The sequence below is a fragment of the Branchiostoma lanceolatum genome, chromosome 11 (assembly GCF_035083965.1).
Source record: "Branchiostoma lanceolatum isolate klBraLanc5 chromosome 11, klBraLanc5.hap2, whole genome shotgun sequence".
In the NCBI taxonomy this organism is placed as follows: Eukaryota; Metazoa; Chordata; class Leptocardii; order Amphioxiformes; family Branchiostomatidae; genus Branchiostoma; species Branchiostoma lanceolatum.
Window position 1 is genome coordinate 11,036,627 of NC_089732.1, and position 16,421 is coordinate 11,053,047.

At 43.2% G+C, this 16,421-nt stretch overlaps 1 protein-coding gene and 2 long non-coding RNA genes across 4 annotated transcripts; 1 reads left to right on the forward strand and 2 right to left on the reverse strand.

Moving 5' to 3' along the window:
* Positions 1-139: 139 nt before the first annotated feature.
* Positions 140-6,739, reverse strand: LOC136444452 (phospholipid phosphatase-related protein type 5-like). 2 transcript variants are annotated; one of them, XM_066441996.1, is made up of 8 exons: positions 6,214-6,739; positions 5,375-5,557; positions 3,587-3,710; positions 2,824-3,040; positions 2,313-2,370; positions 1,841-2,017; positions 931-1,098; positions 140-505 (listed from the first exon to the last, which is right to left on the reverse strand). In XM_066441996.1, the coding sequence occupies exons 1-8, from the start codon at positions 6,286-6,288 to the stop codon at positions 362-364; spliced, it is 1,146 nt and encodes a 381-aa protein (XP_066298093.1). In that variant the 5' UTR covers positions 6,289-6,739; the 3' UTR covers positions 140-361. The 2 variants fall into 2 exon arrangements, with proteins under 2 accessions (XP_066298093.1, XP_066298092.1); XM_066441995.1 differs by having other exon boundaries at positions 161-505; positions 6,199-6,737.
* A 768-nt stretch (positions 6,740-7,507) lies between these two features.
* LOC136444951 (uncharacterized) lies at positions 7,508-10,159 on the forward strand. The gene is made up of 3 exons (XR_010757359.1): positions 7,508-7,928; positions 8,649-8,736; positions 9,328-10,159. It is a non-coding gene; the product is annotated as an uncharacterized lncRNA (long non-coding RNA).
* A 1,477-nt stretch (positions 10,160-11,636) lies between these two features.
* On the reverse strand, positions 11,637-14,102 carry LOC136444829 (uncharacterized). The gene is made up of 4 exons (XR_010757330.1): positions 13,969-14,102; positions 13,285-13,356; positions 12,980-13,068; positions 11,637-12,075 (listed from the first exon to the last, which is right to left on the reverse strand). It is a non-coding gene; the product is annotated as an uncharacterized lncRNA (long non-coding RNA).
* Between the last annotated feature and the right edge of the window lie 2,319 nt (positions 14,103-16,421).

The following is a 16,421-nucleotide window of genomic DNA, read 5'->3' on the forward strand; positions in this document are numbered from 1 at the left end:
GCACTACAACATTGCGCTCATGACAATGATCTGAATTGCCTGTATAATGCTACGGTCACAATTGGAATACGGGATGTTTTTTCCAATTTCGGGCGTGATCCCTACTTGGACCCATGGGACGCCCTGTGGCGACTAGGCTAATTTTGGGCATGGCCGGGCCCCGGAATTTTTTGAAATTCGGAGTTAAAATCGATCCTGGACCCGGTGACAAATAGGCGCCGTGAGCTAATCGTTAGAACACCAAGAGGTACCCCTGTATCCGGTTGTCTACCGAGACAAAGTTGTAGCGCCGGGGCCCGGCCAGGGCTACACCCCCTACGGACACCGGCTCAATTGTGACCGTAGCAACTGGAGAAGAAAACTACAGTTGCTGCAGCCTGCTCTGCCGGATTTGTTGCAGCAGGTTCCCGCCGGCCACGGCCGAGGCTGCCGCGGTCCCCTCATCGGTAGGCATCCGCGAGGCATAGGGGACATTTGGGGGCGTCAGCTGGATACCCGTACCATTCTATATGGACAGAGTGTAGTTGTTATGGTACTTTATGAATCAGTATCAATGATATATGCTATGGTATTTTACACGTTTGCCTTATTTATGGTATCAGTATTGCACAAACCACGTTACATGTATTGCAAAGGTTTGACAGAATCTGTCCTTGGACAACCAAAATGTGGTACTTCTGGATGTCCAAGATTATATTGTACAAAGTCTTTTGTAACGATGGGAATGTAGCGGGAAAAGGCATACAATTTCACATTTCAGCATATTGTTTCTCATATCTATACTCATATATGACTGTAGATATCTTTCTGTACAGTCGGCACAAGCTGGATGATATCTCCATAGATATCTCCAAATCGGGCGTCATCCATATAATCAAATCAACATGGCCTTACAGCTAGTGTTGCCAAAAATGACTGTTGTGAGACTACCTCTGTCATGCTGACGTAGTGGCGGGGGGAGGGTCCGGGGCCGCCGGGGATGTTGGGCAGGCGCGGCAGGGTGATGACGGCCACCCGGTCCTCGGGAGGCGTGCCCTGTCCCACTGCGTCTCCGGGGACGGGAGGCTTCGTGCGAAAACAGCTGAGGACCACCACAGACTGCGAATATGAGACAGAACATTGTTAGCTATTTCTCTCTACTCTCCAAGCAGAGGTTGGGTTTTGGCTTCTTTTTAGATGTTTTGGCTTTCGTGCCCGGCAAAAACGCCTAAAAGATGTCAAAGACGAGTCAAACCCAATCTCTGCTTGGAGAGTGATTTCTCTCTTCTTTGTATCAATAGCCAATGCTATTCACGTGAATGTCAGCTGGTGTCCATTGTACGGAAGTGCTGTCCTCCTTACATGTAATCGAAAAAGATGTTCAGTTGTTCTGTCCTTAGTGCTGAACGCCTTCCCACTTGACAACAGATCTGTCCTTGGTGCTGAACGCCATCAACACTTGTGAATAGATCTGTTCTTGGTGCTGAACACTAGTCAGTAGATGTGTCCTTGGTGTTGAACGCCATCCACACTTGTCAGTAGATCTGTCCTTGGTGCTAAACGCCACCAACACTTGTGAATAGTTCTGTCCTTGGTGCTGAACGCCACCAACACTTCTGAATAGTTCTGTCCTTGGTGCTGAACGCATCCACGGTTGTCAGTAGATCTGTCCTTGGTGCTGAAAACCATCTACACTTGTGAATAGTGCTGCTATTGGCGCTGGACACCATCCAAACTTGTCAGTTGATCTGTCCTAATGGATGAGCGCCGTCGATGTGGAGCGTGAAGGATCTGTTGTTTTTATTGTTGGGTATCAAACAAACACTTTACATATTGGAAGACAGGTGGAAATGATACCTACCAGATACACGGCGATCGCGGCCCCCAAGATGCTTCCGCCCAGGACGTCCACGGCGTGGCTGCGGTACTCCGTCACCCGGCTGGCGGCGCTCAGGAACGCCAAGGCCAGAAGCCCCATCACCAGCAGCGGCTGGATCAGCCTGGTGCCCCGCAGACACAGCGCGGAGGACGCGTACAGCTAGGGGGTTAGGGGTAGTTTAATGTTAGTTTCTTACTAAATGTGGCTAAGCTAAGTCTAGTGGCAGTTAGGATATCCAGTGTAACAGTGTATCGACATGTGTCTGTGCAAAGTTACATACGGCCTAAGTGCCTAGTTCAGGGACTGGCCACTTGCTGGTCTCGGTACTGTTCGTCCATGTTGCCCTGTCCCGAGCCATAGCTGCTGTTATCTAAGTTACTTAAGTGTGTTAAGTAACAGCTGCTACAGAACTACTTCAAGTGTCCTAAACGGGGTGTATCATTTACGTACTTACCGCCATGAAAACAGCGGCGTACCAACTCAGGGTGGCGTGAAGAGACGGAAAGGACCGCCTGTGTGGGAATAAGTCGTCCAGGCGTCATTTCGCAGACATGTTTAATTTATTTGTAAGTTATTGAATACAGATTCGACAAAAGACCATTAGAAAGATGCAGGGGAGGTGCCGTATGGCAAAGAAGTTTGCTTCTCAACAGTTCGATAGACAGATAGATGCATATGGATAGATGGATGGATAGATAGATAGATAGATGATTTTAGCAAAACTAATGTTATTCGTTTATAAGCATAAGTAAAATGCGTTTGTGGCGTCGAATGACCAAGTGAATAGGCTGGCGAACTCGAGATCATGAGGTAACATGTTCGATTCCTGGCATTTCTGATTGGACACGACTTTCCTCACTCCACCGAGGTGTAAAATGGGTACCTGACTTCGGTTGAACTCAAACAAGCCAATGGGACGACTTCTACCTTTACAGTTTACCTTAGATACGTTCAGAAATACCCACCGTGCGTTATAGACGTCCTCAGCCTGCCCAGCGCAGATGTCGTCTGTGATGAAAGTGGCGGGAACGCAGGAAGGGCCGTCCGGGGAGGCGGCGACCACGGGCAGGAGGGTGTAGTTCGGGCTGCAGGCGGACAGGAAATAGGGGGCCAAACTTCCGGTCATCACCTGGCCCAGTCCACACAGGACCAGCGCAGAGCAGCCTCCAAAGAGATGAAGGCCTGGGAACAATGGGATTAAGTTTATAGTTATCATCTTGAACTATGTCTATTGTTTTAACGTACTTAGTCAAACCTGTACTATAACTAGCGACTGCCTGTACGTAAAGACTACCTGGGCATTGTGGCCACCTCTCAGTGGTCTCACTGGGCCGCGCCTGTTTGTGACAATAATTGCGATAACTGTGCGAATTTTGGCAAATTTTCCCTTGCGACCACACTGACGTGCGACGCATTTGCGTATGAAGCTCATATAAGCAGGCTATTGGAAATCGCAGGGTTGGCACTGAATTAAAAACCAATGTGCAATGATTGAAACGCATCTTCAAATTCGTAATTTCAGGTTGACAAATTGGTGCCTATTGGCGCCTTTTTGCGCGACTCAGTGAGATAACAGCTTTACAGTAATCTTGTCTATAGCTACCACCTTCCTACTGTGGCCATTTTCTTGGTGGTCCCTATGGGCAGATCGACAGGTTTCAATGACAAAATTATAACACATCAACTGTGAAACGACATGCGAATGGATGAAGAACGGTCAAACATTACCGGTAAACTTGACCAGTCGGCGTAGGAAGGTGGGCACGCCCTGCTGGCCTGCAGTACCGGTCTGATCCCGCATGGCGCCCAGACCCAACTGGTACAGCACAGGACTCAGCTCACCCACTAGAATCTGTAACGGTTTCAGTTGTTCTCGATTCAGTCTTATTTGTAGACAATTTAAAGGAAAGATGGAAGAGAGGAGGATTTCGGGGCGTTATAAGATAGGTGTTATGATAACCCCCTATTAGACAATAATCAGGATTTCAGAAAAACGATTTCTTGAAGACATATACAACTAGAGTTCCACGAACACATTATCTTCGCCAAATAATCAAGGCTTATTATGGAAAGTGATGAATATTTACGTGCTTATCACCCCCTGCAAATTTGATCATGCACCATACCATTTGGACGTTATGATTGGGCGAATGAGTCCAGTCTAGATAGGGTTAAAAATCATTTGGTGGTACAGGATTAGTATATGTGTAGAGTGTGCTGATATATGTTAACAACTGGTCATGAAAAAATGTGAGTATGTTGATATTATATGGGCCACAAAGGTTCGATATGGCAGTGTTGAAAGTTGAAAGTGATTATGAAATAGTACAGTCAATATGAATAGAATAAATCTGGCACGTTTTAGGTGTTTTTAGTCAGGCTTTCTATTTTGTCCCTATTTCGGTATGTCGCCAACCGTGCTGAACAAAAATGCTTAAACTGAATGCGTCAAAAACCAGCAGGACCCACACCTCTGCTTGGAGAATAGTTTATTTATTTGACCTACATGTACGTTTATGCAAGGCTATCTGTTTACATGACCTGACACTGTCCCATGTCCCATTGAAAGGCAGTGGGTTAAAAAACTTTCCTGACTAATTATGCAAATTAGCTCCTTATTTGCATAATTAGTCATTGATAATGTAAAGCACCACCCGAGCTCTCTACATACCAAACATCACGACGATCTGTCGACCCCTTCTCAAGTTATTCATGTCCGAAGGTCAAAACAAAAACACCCACTGCAGTTCTTAACAAGCCGCTAGGGGGCCAAAATTTACAGAACTTACTTTCTGTGGCATGAACTATCTACCACACAAAAATCATGACCATAGCACTTTCAGAAAATATGCCCCTAAATTTTGAAGCTCTGCTGCAGTACCTTTGGTACCCGCTAGAAGGCCCATTATCAAACTTGACCTTCCTTTCTGTAAATCCTACCCATCCACTAAATATCATACAGATCCATCAACAGCTTCTTGAGTTATGTTGTCCACAAGAAAATTCACATCCACACAAAGCCCGCTGCAGTACCGACGGAAAATACCAGGGGAACCATTTTTGAACTTGACCTCCGTTTCTACAACATCTACACACCTGCAAAAAATCATGAAGATCCATCAACGTTTCCGTCACTTTTTTTGCCTACATACAAACACAAAAAAATGCAAAGTCTGCTGCAGTACTATTGAAAAACGCAAGGTAAACCATTTTCGAACTTGACCTTCCTTTACACAACCACTACACACCTACCAAAAATCATAAAGATTCATTGAAGTTTTCTTGAGTTATGCTCCTGACATACATTCAGACCCACCCAACAGATTTTTCAACCGAAAACATAATCTTCTCCGAGTACAAGTACTCGGCGAAGATAATGAGTCCACTAAAGCTCTAAGTCGTATTGAGACGTAATGTTACCATACAGATCATCTTTTTTTCTGGGATTAGCTACATACACTAATTTTGATAAGTTATTCTACCATGAGAAACGATTGTAGTCATTGCAATGCTTACCAGAAGTACGGGAGCCCCGAACGCCATAGCGTACAGGACCGGCCACGGCACGGCCTCGCTCGGGCCGGCGAACGGTTTGGACAGGGCGAGGTCCTGGCAGATGAAGCCCTGCTGCACCACGGGGATGATCTCGGTAAAGTGCAAGAGATAGGCAAGAGTCACCAGCCCACCGAACAGGAACAACTGGCAAGAAAAAATGAAAAGCGTTACCACAGGGATGTCTCCAGGACTCGTAGGATACATGAAAGGATACATACGGAAAAAAATTCCCCACAAAAATCTGGACTGTCACAAAATTGATGAAATGTATTCTTGTAAGCTTAAAACGACAAATTTGATAACGGAAATCGACAAAATGGGCTCCCAAACAATGAGAAGGACGGAAAAAAATAAAGCCGGAGACAGCCCTGCGTTACCGACGCCCAACTCGATAGCCTCTTTTGCAGACCTTCTAGGTGCGGTCGGTGTTTTTTTTTTTTTTGGAAAGCGGCGATTTTCTACATGTGAAGGGCCAAGTTCTCTTCTGCCGGGAGATATCTAGGAGCTCGCATACGTAATCTTCGAGCAGATCTATCGGTGGCAAGAAAGTATCAAAAGGGCCAACCTGTTTGAGTGATTTCTCAGGTGTTTTTTTTTTTCATACGGGATGGTCCTTTTTCATACTGTCTTTCCACCGATAGATCAGCTTGGAGATTAGCCGATACGATCTCTCTAAATCTATACCGATGAAGGTTCTACCAGTATATATGTACATTGTCTGTTAGCCAGTGTTCCATCCAACTAGCTTCTCATAAAGTTGGTAAGAAAGTGCAGGGAACACCCACCTCTATGACACCTACCTCCAGCCAACACAGGCACGGCAGCGCGCTGTTCCCCATGGTCGCGGACGGCTTCTGTTCCGTGTACGTAGGCATGTCCCACAAGCTAAGACCGCCTCCTCACGATTTCTGTACCGGTAGCGGATAAAGTACAAAACCGCCTCCTCGTGATTTCTGTAGCGGTACTGGATCAAGGTACTAAACCGTCTCCTCTCTGTACCGCTACGGGATGAGCGCCGAGGCTAAGGCCGAAAGGGAAGAGATTCAGGGGGCTACTCAGGTATACTACAGAATGACGGCCCCAAAACTGGGATTTAAAACAATGGGATGGCTTTGAAAAAACACTGTCCGAAGACGTTGCCCGAAATAACCCTGCACGTCGTAGGCCAAGAGGGGCTAAAATCTAAGGTAAGGTCTGTATAAGTAACCACGGTCCATTTCGCACGTCTTCTTCTCTGCACGACGTCTGGTCGGGATGACAGTGGAATTGGAAAGCTTTCAACAGCAAATTACCACAGCCAGCAGTTAAATGTGCACGTAACAGCCATTTACACCGAGGGGATTAGCGCTAATATAAATATCTTACTACATCATTGGAGCATCAATCCTTCCATTCTACACATATTCAACATTTTCTATATCTCTGTATATTCTCTGTGTGTGCCCTTTTAACTTTACTGTATGCACAGCGTATCAGCTATTTTGTTCCTTTTGGGGGCAAACACTGAGGTAGAAATGTGCACCGTCTTTCGATAGTGTCAACAGAATTGTGTTTTACATCTATTTGTGGGTGCGAAAGGAATCTGATGGAGCCATTTCCTTTGTAATTGTGGCGCAAATTGTAGTAAAAAGCTTTTTCATCTCGCTAACGAGTTCTGTCATCATTGGTAGAGACAGATGGGGATTACGCATCCAGGGAGGACGCGGATTGGTTTGTGGGTTGACCTGTTGACTTGATGGTTAGAATTAGACAGCCCAGAAAAAGGTTCAAAGGGAGAAAGAGCGGATTCCACTTGCCACACTATGAAATAAAAAGGCTAAAAATCGGACAACGGTTGGTTTAAGAGTATGGAGAATGAACCTAGTAGCTAGCTAAAAAAGAAATACTTGCGATCGAATGCAAAGTACTTTCTTCATCTTTCTCGATGTCATCTCGAAAACACTCAGACGCTTGCACCACTTTATAGCATCATAAGTTACCTTTATATCATTTAGTCGCTCTTATATGTTATGAACTCTTTGACTATTTCACACAATGAAATTACAAGAATCGAGAGCAGTTGGCTGGGAACAGTCTCCAGGCGCAAATTGACTCCGGCCGAAACAAACATCGTAATCCCGCCCATACAGTCTCAAAACAATCTCTACTATTCCCCACTGTTTACGCCTCGCTGACGTGCACAGGAGAATGTCTACGGCTTTGTCAAATTCTGTGACGCACTACTTTGGACCCGAACTAATATTGATCGCGGAGAAATACTGTGTTATGCTACCTTTACCCACGGAACACGGACGTATTACATAACAGAACTGTCTGAAGCCCGTCGTGCAAACTACTTGCCTCTCCAGCAAAGAGAACAGCGTGCTTAGTGTATGGGGAATCCCTTTTCAGCAGACTGAGTACACAGTTGTTTTAGTGTACAAACAAAGTAACTAGCTTTTTCAACAAAAATTTGGTGACCAGAGTCCATGCTCTGAGATGGACTAACTCAGGTACAAAGGAAATCCGATCTCAGGTATGAATTTTGGAGATAATTCTTGATCTCATGTGTTTTTTTTATTACTGTGTGTCCTTTTTATCAACGTTATCGCTGCATTGTTAAAACCGAATACCATCAAGACTGGTGTGTATAAGTACCCATGCACGTACACTCAACAGTTAACTAACGTTACCGATCTGAACGCTATGTTTGACTTCGTTTCCACGAAACCAAAATGTTACATGTTTTCCTCCACCTCCGTTTCCTTTCTGCATATTAGTTGTTTGTGCATTGAAATACTAGTAGCTATACCATTGTGATATACAATTTGGACATAATTTGTAGCACTCACAGAGACCTGCATTCCTGTCTCGCTCTCCAATACATGACACAGTACTACATGTAACATACAAATATTTCAATCGTTAGCTGTTGATGCCATCAACTTCGACAGAATTTCTGACTTTGCAGTCTTTAAAAAGAAAGGCTTAGTCTATAACACAATAGTAATACTTTTTGTAACCTTGTCGGACATTGGACTCTTGTCGGACATTGGACCCCGACCGTTACCGTACTACTATAGTCAGGTTAAGGTCCGGACTTGGACCTGATCCTTTTGACCTGAACCGGGCGGCCTGTATCGGAATTTTCTGCACCAGCATCCACTCACCCCTAGTATATACATGTATTGTTTAATGTCCTTGAAATTACAGCGAGGATTTCCTAGGTCATTTACCACCACTCGGTCATTTTCAGCCGAACGTGTCCGACAGCAGAACAAACATGGCGGCCATTCTGACCTTCATCGTCACCGCCTGTCTGATCTCTCAATACAATACTGCAGGTAAAAACGTCTGTACCGTGGCAGACAGGTACAAAGTGCGACACACCGACTTTTGCTGTGTGTCGCGCAGCTTTCAAGTCCGTGTGTCGCGCAGCAAAAGTCGATGTGTCCACAGCAAAAGTCGGCGTGTCGCGCTTTGTACCTGTCGGCTATAGTACTTCTGACATATATTTTATATAAAGAATAGCTACAAACATTTATACGTTAGTAAAATAAGATGTATGGTGTAGGCAGCTTTGGAGCATTACAACTGATTTGGTGCTTTATTCAGTTTTCGTATTGTCGTATTCAAATAATTTCATTACTTACATGCACTTCGCAAATGAAATAGCACCCTAAGAAGTAATCAGATGTTTTATGGTATTACGTGTAAGGAAAATGGAGAAATCAAGTTGTTGTGCTGCTGCACTATTTTACAAATCATTTCTCATAGGAAAATGCATGAGTACATTTTGTGTTACATCTATTCGTTAATTGGCGCGATGTTCATGTCCTTGGTGCTGAACACGGTGATATATTTACAATGGGGAACAACATTTTGGCTTTTATCAATGTTTCTTGACTCACACGTTTCCATATATGTTCCCATAGCTTCCAACAATCCCGTGGGTTACTTTAGCAGGCAGCAGGACACATTCTTGATGAACAGCACAACTCTGGAGTTTATCAATACCGGCTTAATTAGATGTGCTATGCTATGCGTCCAGGTATGTCTCAGTCTGTCTTACAGATTGTATGAGGTTGTATCCAATTATTCCCTGGCCTGAATCCTTCTCCTTTTCTGAATTTAGTTTATGACAATGTTTATTAATATACTTTGAGTTTCTAAGGCTGTATGATTTGGTTTTCCTAAGTCATAGATATATGCATTGTTTAAGTTGCCACGGCAGGCAGATATCTTGGTTGTATAAAAAGAAATTTGATAACAAATGATTACCTTGTGCCTCTGGACTTAGGGAGGCCCATACACAATTTCAGTATAAAATACCTATATTGGAGTTCACATAAGGTGTACTTACATTTCTACTACAAAGACAAAACTTCATACAGTAATACAAAATAACATGTTTTAAAACGCATAAAATCCATTTTTTACCATCTTTACGAATACGCACTCTATGACCTGAATAAATGTGCAAAAATGTTCAAATATTCGTGCCCCACTCCCGGATCCACATTGAACAAAGAAACTATAATTTCCGGCCTTGCAACCCCAAACTAAAGAGAGATTTATGTCTACTAAACATGCCACATCTGTTACCGGGAGTAGCATGGGCCTGCCTTTGGCGACCAGGAGTGCAAGTCTTTCAACTACCAACGAGACACTGAGCATTGCTGGTTGAACAACCAAACTGCTGATGACGCACCTTCAGATTTGGTTCCCATGATGGGTAGGGACTACTACCAGAAAGAAGGTCAGTACTTCTGTATTGTGCGGATATATAAGATTTAGATAAGACATCATCAGCTCAATGTTTTATATATTTTAGGGAATGATTGAAAAAATAGAGATAAGAGTCATTGCATGAGAAAACCAGCCATAACCAAGCAGAGGTCGGAAGATGGGGGTGGGCCAAATCGGCTCATACTTTGTTTGTGTGATATGTATGTGGAATTATGAGCGGCCATATAGTTAGAATCCTTCAGGTAACAGAGTTCTATGACCCGCTCAGAAATCCCTAAAAAATCGAACAATTTGTGGTTAATTAAGAATTTATGAAATTGCGATGGCTGCCCTGATAATCTTAATAAAGATATGGACATAAGTTTTCTACATTTCCATATTCCCATTTGCGGAGAGGAGACTCGGGAGCTATAAATATAGATTTGGATACCATGCTAGCAATGAGCTGCAATACGAAGAACTATATAACTTCATGCTCTACCAAATCTGTTGCAGCGGGTTCCACCTAGCCACAGCCGAGACTACCGCGGCCCCCTCTTTGGTAGGCATGGTGGACATCCGTGAGGCGCAAGGGACATTCGGGGGGCGTCAGCTAGATACCTGTACCATTCTACGTCGATGAAGTGTAGATTTTTTAGTGTTAAATGCGTCAGCATCACAATGTAACTATGTAATTGTATTTTACACAAATGTGCTGTCCATGGCGTCAACAGACAGATCGCATACTGTGGAAATAATTGTGGTGGAATAGAATATGTGTGTATGATATGCGTATGACACGGTATGTAAATATCTATTAATGTAGACATGTTCTGTATCAGATATCAGTTGATATAAGGTAGATCTATATTTGTGATATGTCATATATGTTTTCTGATCGTGCATGTCTATGTTTACGCATTGAATCGGCCAGAGGTCACTATGGGGAAGGAAAAGGAAATGTATGTCCTATCAAGCTACCCATCAACTTGTTAAACCCTTGTTTATCATCTCATCAGTCCACTTTTGGTATGCACCATACTTTAGTTTTGGTTTATCATCTGTATTACTTTAATTGGATTTCTTTCAGTTCAGTTATGATATTTATGCAGTGTTATACCACCAAGCCTGACTCAAAGCATGCTATATCAACCCTTATTTGTTATCCCAGTTCCCTTCTGTTATGCACCACACTTAAATTTTATCACCTATATCATTTTAACTGGGTTTTCTTTTCTTTTTAGTTCAGTTCAGTTCAGATATCTAGCCTGACCCAAATCATGCTACCCATCAACTTGTGCAAGCCGTATTTGTTATCACAGGTCACCGTAAATAGATTCCACAACACATACTCCTTCTTGCACCCCTGAATTTTTTCCTACACCACAAAAGCTTTATGCTTTTCATTCCCATCAAAAAATGACTTCATATTGGGTAGCTTTTACGTTATGTTCCTAGGATTCTATGACCATCTTGCAAATGTGCACACTCAACAAAATGAACAAAACTGATGATGTAACAACAAAGAAGCTTTATTTACAAAGTCTAAAAGTACATCTGAGTCAAACTCTTCCATATTTCATACCCATCAAGGCCTCAATTCACTGTAGTCCTCTTCAACTTTTGAAACAGGTGTACTTCCCTTATTCCTGTATAAATATTCAGCTTTACATTTGAGTATTCTAGAATTCATCTGAATAACATTTTTACACCAATTTCTCATTAGCAAAGAAGTAATATATCTAAAAGAACCGAATTAATATTTCTGATAGGACTGAAAAAAATCCTTGACTAAACAATGCATGCTGTGCCATCACTTGAGACATTTATCCTTTACAATGTGACCTATTACATAAGACAAGATTATTGGAGAGCTAAGCTATTAACATGCCAGCTAGGTATTGGAATGCACGCGGCGTTGTTGATGTTTATTCTAGTCAGTCTGCCGCAATCTCCTATGGAAACAACAAACAATCATTAGTAGAAGTCTTCAGTCAGAAATCCTTCAAGTTTTGTTTAACCTTCATCACATTGAATTACTTACCATCAGCAGTGCGCTGATCGTTAACTGTTAACACACCATACAGGATGAAATGGACCTTCATGGTATTATCTGGACTAGGGCTGGGTACCGGTATGAAACAGTCAAGTTCAGGTCTGGTCCAGGTCCAGACCTGATCCTGTCTAGTAGTACAATATCTTTTTGGATCAAAACTACTTGTCTCATTGGCTGAAGATTCATCCTTTACCTGTTAGTAAATAAGACACGCAGCTAAATAGACCAATTTGGACGACACAAACTGACATCATGGGGATCTTATACACAAATTGTCATTGCGCACGTCTGCTTAAGAATGGAAAACGTTCAAACAACATTCCCCAAACCCAGACCAGTGTCACTGAGCCCGCGTCTCCTGGGTATTCGCTTCCTGCGGGCAGTCTGATACCTGCACACATGCCTTCAAACGTTTCCGCATATTGCTATACAATGTTGATGGCTAGTCCCCTTCCTCACTTGCATAAAATGCAGAGATAAATGGCTTTCTTTGTACTTATCTGTCGTAAATCAGACTGTAATCGAACGCCTGCCTCCTCCAGGTTGGGGAACGTTGTTCGAACGTCTTAATCCCCCCCCCCCAAAAAAAACGAAATCAATTTGTGTCATTCAAATTGGTCTATTACCATCTGGCTGGTATTGTTAATTTTCATAGTCAGTCCAAAAAAAACGGTCTCTATTTTTTCAAAAACATTTTTTAAAAGAAATACCAGTTCTGTAACCCAACCCACCTCTAGTCTGGATAGAACTTGCAACTCAGCCTTTGATTACACAAAAGGCGTTTTCAACATAAATCTATTCACCTGTGGTACTGCTTCCCTTCACTTGCAGCCATCACAGATACAGTTACAGCTGCTGCAGCCAGGCTTGCAACTGTCACACGACTCACAGCCTGAAACAGGAACACAACGTTCACTTAACCAACAGGAAAGGATACATGTATATTCCTATATTGTAGCCTGGTCATCCTTGCTCAAGACAGAGTGACTATATCGTAATGTGAACAATAGATTAAAGATAAAAAGTCATTTCTACCAGACACAAATTGGGATTGCACATATGGAAAAACATATGGAGATTAGCCCTTGATATGATATTTTTAACTTACACTTGCAGCAGTCACAGCTTACACACGCCTCCAGTTTGCAGGAGGTGGAGCATCCCTTACAAGCAGAACAGCCTGCATGAAATACAAATTCAAGTGTTAGAGAGGGCCAAACATTCTAACATACATAATAAAGCCATTCAAATACAATGGTCAAGGTTGTACATGTACAGAATAACTACGTAACAGCTTTTTCAAGAAGTGGGACTGAGTCGCCACGGCTATATGGGACTCACTACTTTATACCCAAACAACCGTTCACGGATAAATACTGTGTTCTGCAACCACAATTAGGACACAGACGGTAGATGGTTAACTACACACGCATGGAACATTCCACAGATAGATTCGTAGAATTCCCTGAATATTTGCCACATACCACATACTATACTATTTGGCGCATTCCTGACCACAACAGACTAGCCTAGTCACCAGCCTCTATGGGTCGGTATCGGTGTATTTTACTGGGCCCATATTAACCCGTTTCTGTCAGCCTGTCTCCTTAGTTGGCATAAAGAGCCCGTTCGTAAATCCACTCCTAGCCTGAGCGGGCTGATCTGTTTGGGCGGGCGGGTACCACACCCAGCGCCGCAGAGATACCGAGAGCTCCCGATGGCATGGTTTCTAGGCTACACCACACCGTTCATCGCGACTACGACAAAAATGTGACAAATACGTGAAACTTACAGGGCTTCGGCATCTTGTCAGTCTTTCCTCGTAGAGTTGGGGAAGTCACGAACACAAAGTGCGATGTGGATTGGCAGGAAGATGACGACGCATCCCGTGCTCCATGCTTTATGCTGTTAAATGCACACGGTCTGCACACGTTGTGTGCACTGACAGTTGCAAAACAACTACCTTGCACACTGCACTTTTTAATGGTTCGACCGTAAGACACCCTTCAAAGGGGTAGAGTACGCAATGTACTACAAAGATCATACCTTATGTATTAAAATATTTGATAAAAGGATGTTTTTTTATTTAAAATTATATAAATTATTATATTTTATATCATTTTCTTGATATTCACTGTTTATAAACTTGATGTAATCTTAGAAATTCTTATAAAGCACCCCTATTGGTAATATGGAATCACCGAGGTGCCGTGTGCAAATCCCCGGGATGATTTAAATATGTAAACAGAGTGACCAAGGAGGCGTATTTAACCTACTTTTGCTGCTAGCAAGCCTTGCGTAAGCTGTTTTCGAGTGTTTTGAAAAACATCGAAGGTTCTGGAATCGCAATGAGTTAGCCGTTTCTGGTTTCACAAGGCGTGATTGGATTCCGAACAGTTTGGGGGCCAAGGGAGGGCGCTAGACCCCTTCCTGTAGCCTCCTTTGCAGGCTTCCGGGGTGGCGCCGGCGTTTATATCTTGGGGGAGCGCTGATTCGCGATTTTCAACTTATCGGGACCGTATCTGCTTGTGGAACCGTATCTGCTTGGGGCCAGTAACCGCCGCTATGGTATAGCCCCCCCCCCCCCCCCCCCCCCCCCAGCAGATACGGTCCTGCAAAAATACCGGGGTCATACCGGGGTCACTGGTTCCTCAGTGTAATCACTCGGTGTCCTGCATCGAAGGTACCTTTATCGCTAGATTTCCAGTGACGAAGTTTTGTCATATCTGCATGGGCGTCCAGCAATGAGGCGACTGCGTTACTGGAAAACTCAGAATTATCACTGGAAACCGAGAGATGACAGTACGAACGGGGCTGGAAAACCACGGACGATCAACTCCACAACGGCAAATCCTCAGACAGTCACACCACTCTCATTTATCACTTGTCAAAACCAAGGAGGTTATATGTCTATATAACGTCCTGTCAAAACGCAGCACTTTTCAGACAACCTACACTGGTTGAAATTATGCGATGTCGAAGTCATAAATTTTACGTCCGAAGTTGCAGCACCAGCTACTGTAGGGGCTACATATTCAATGTCATGTAATAGAAACATGATAGAAATATTTGATGATCGGCTTTTGTAGATAAAATGGTTTGGTTTGCTAATCAAATTTGAAATAATCAGTGTTTCACTAGATGAATTCCCCAGCAACACATTCTGTGGGTTGTTTATTCGAGTAGTGTCCCGTTAATACATCTAACTTCCGTGCCGTCTTACTGTAGTACGGTATCGACTCAAAACATTGTCTATTACTTTAGTTAACGTTAGCACTGGAACATTCCAGTGATAATAGGACGTGATGATTACTGGAAGCCCACCTACGAAATAATGTAATCACTCGGCTTCCAGCACTGATGACTGGCACTGAGACGTCACTGGTAAATCTAGCGCGGCTGAACCCGTGACCTAAGGATTTTGTTTCTCACTTACTGGTTATCTAGTGACGAGTAACCTCCGTACTGGGTAACCAGTGATGAATGACCTTTGAACCAGCCTACTTGTCTGGTACCCGAGTGACGAGCGGGGATCGTCACTAGAAACCGAGTGATGAGCGGAGTTTATTTCTGGAAACCAAGGTGGAAACCGAGCACCGAGGCATGATTTAGTGCTGGAATTCCAGCACTGATGTGGCTGGAGTGCTGGAATAAAGTCGTTCGTCGTTCGTCGTGTGTCGAGTAATAATGTTAGATTAGTACAGTACATGTAGTATAAATAGTTCATAGCCATACATTGTACCTGATGCAATTGTTGTGCAACAAACTTTGACTTGACTTGACTTGTCATATCGTTGGCCGGCCGATGCCGTATTCGAGCGCTTGATAACACGGAGGCATGTATAAAAACGAATGAAAAGCAATGTTATATTTCGATTACAAATGTAGAGTCAATTCTGAATTACCGTGTGTTTGTTGCATTTTGTTCTAAAATATTGTTCTAATGAAAACCTTAAAAATAGAATACCCCACAAAAACGCCTAAAACAACACACAAAAACAGCCGGAACCTAACCTCTGCTTGGAGAGTACCACTTTTGCCGTTTGTACGTTTGCTACTCGTGCAGTTTCTCTCTCTCTCTTTTATTTCAAATAATTTCTTCATTACTTAAGTGAGAAGAGATTCCAGACGTAGCTGTGACGCACTCAAGTTGACAAACTTATATTAGCGGCACCACTAAACAAATATACACAAGAAATAAAAATGAAAAGATTAGATTTCAAACTTGTAACAAAACATGATGCG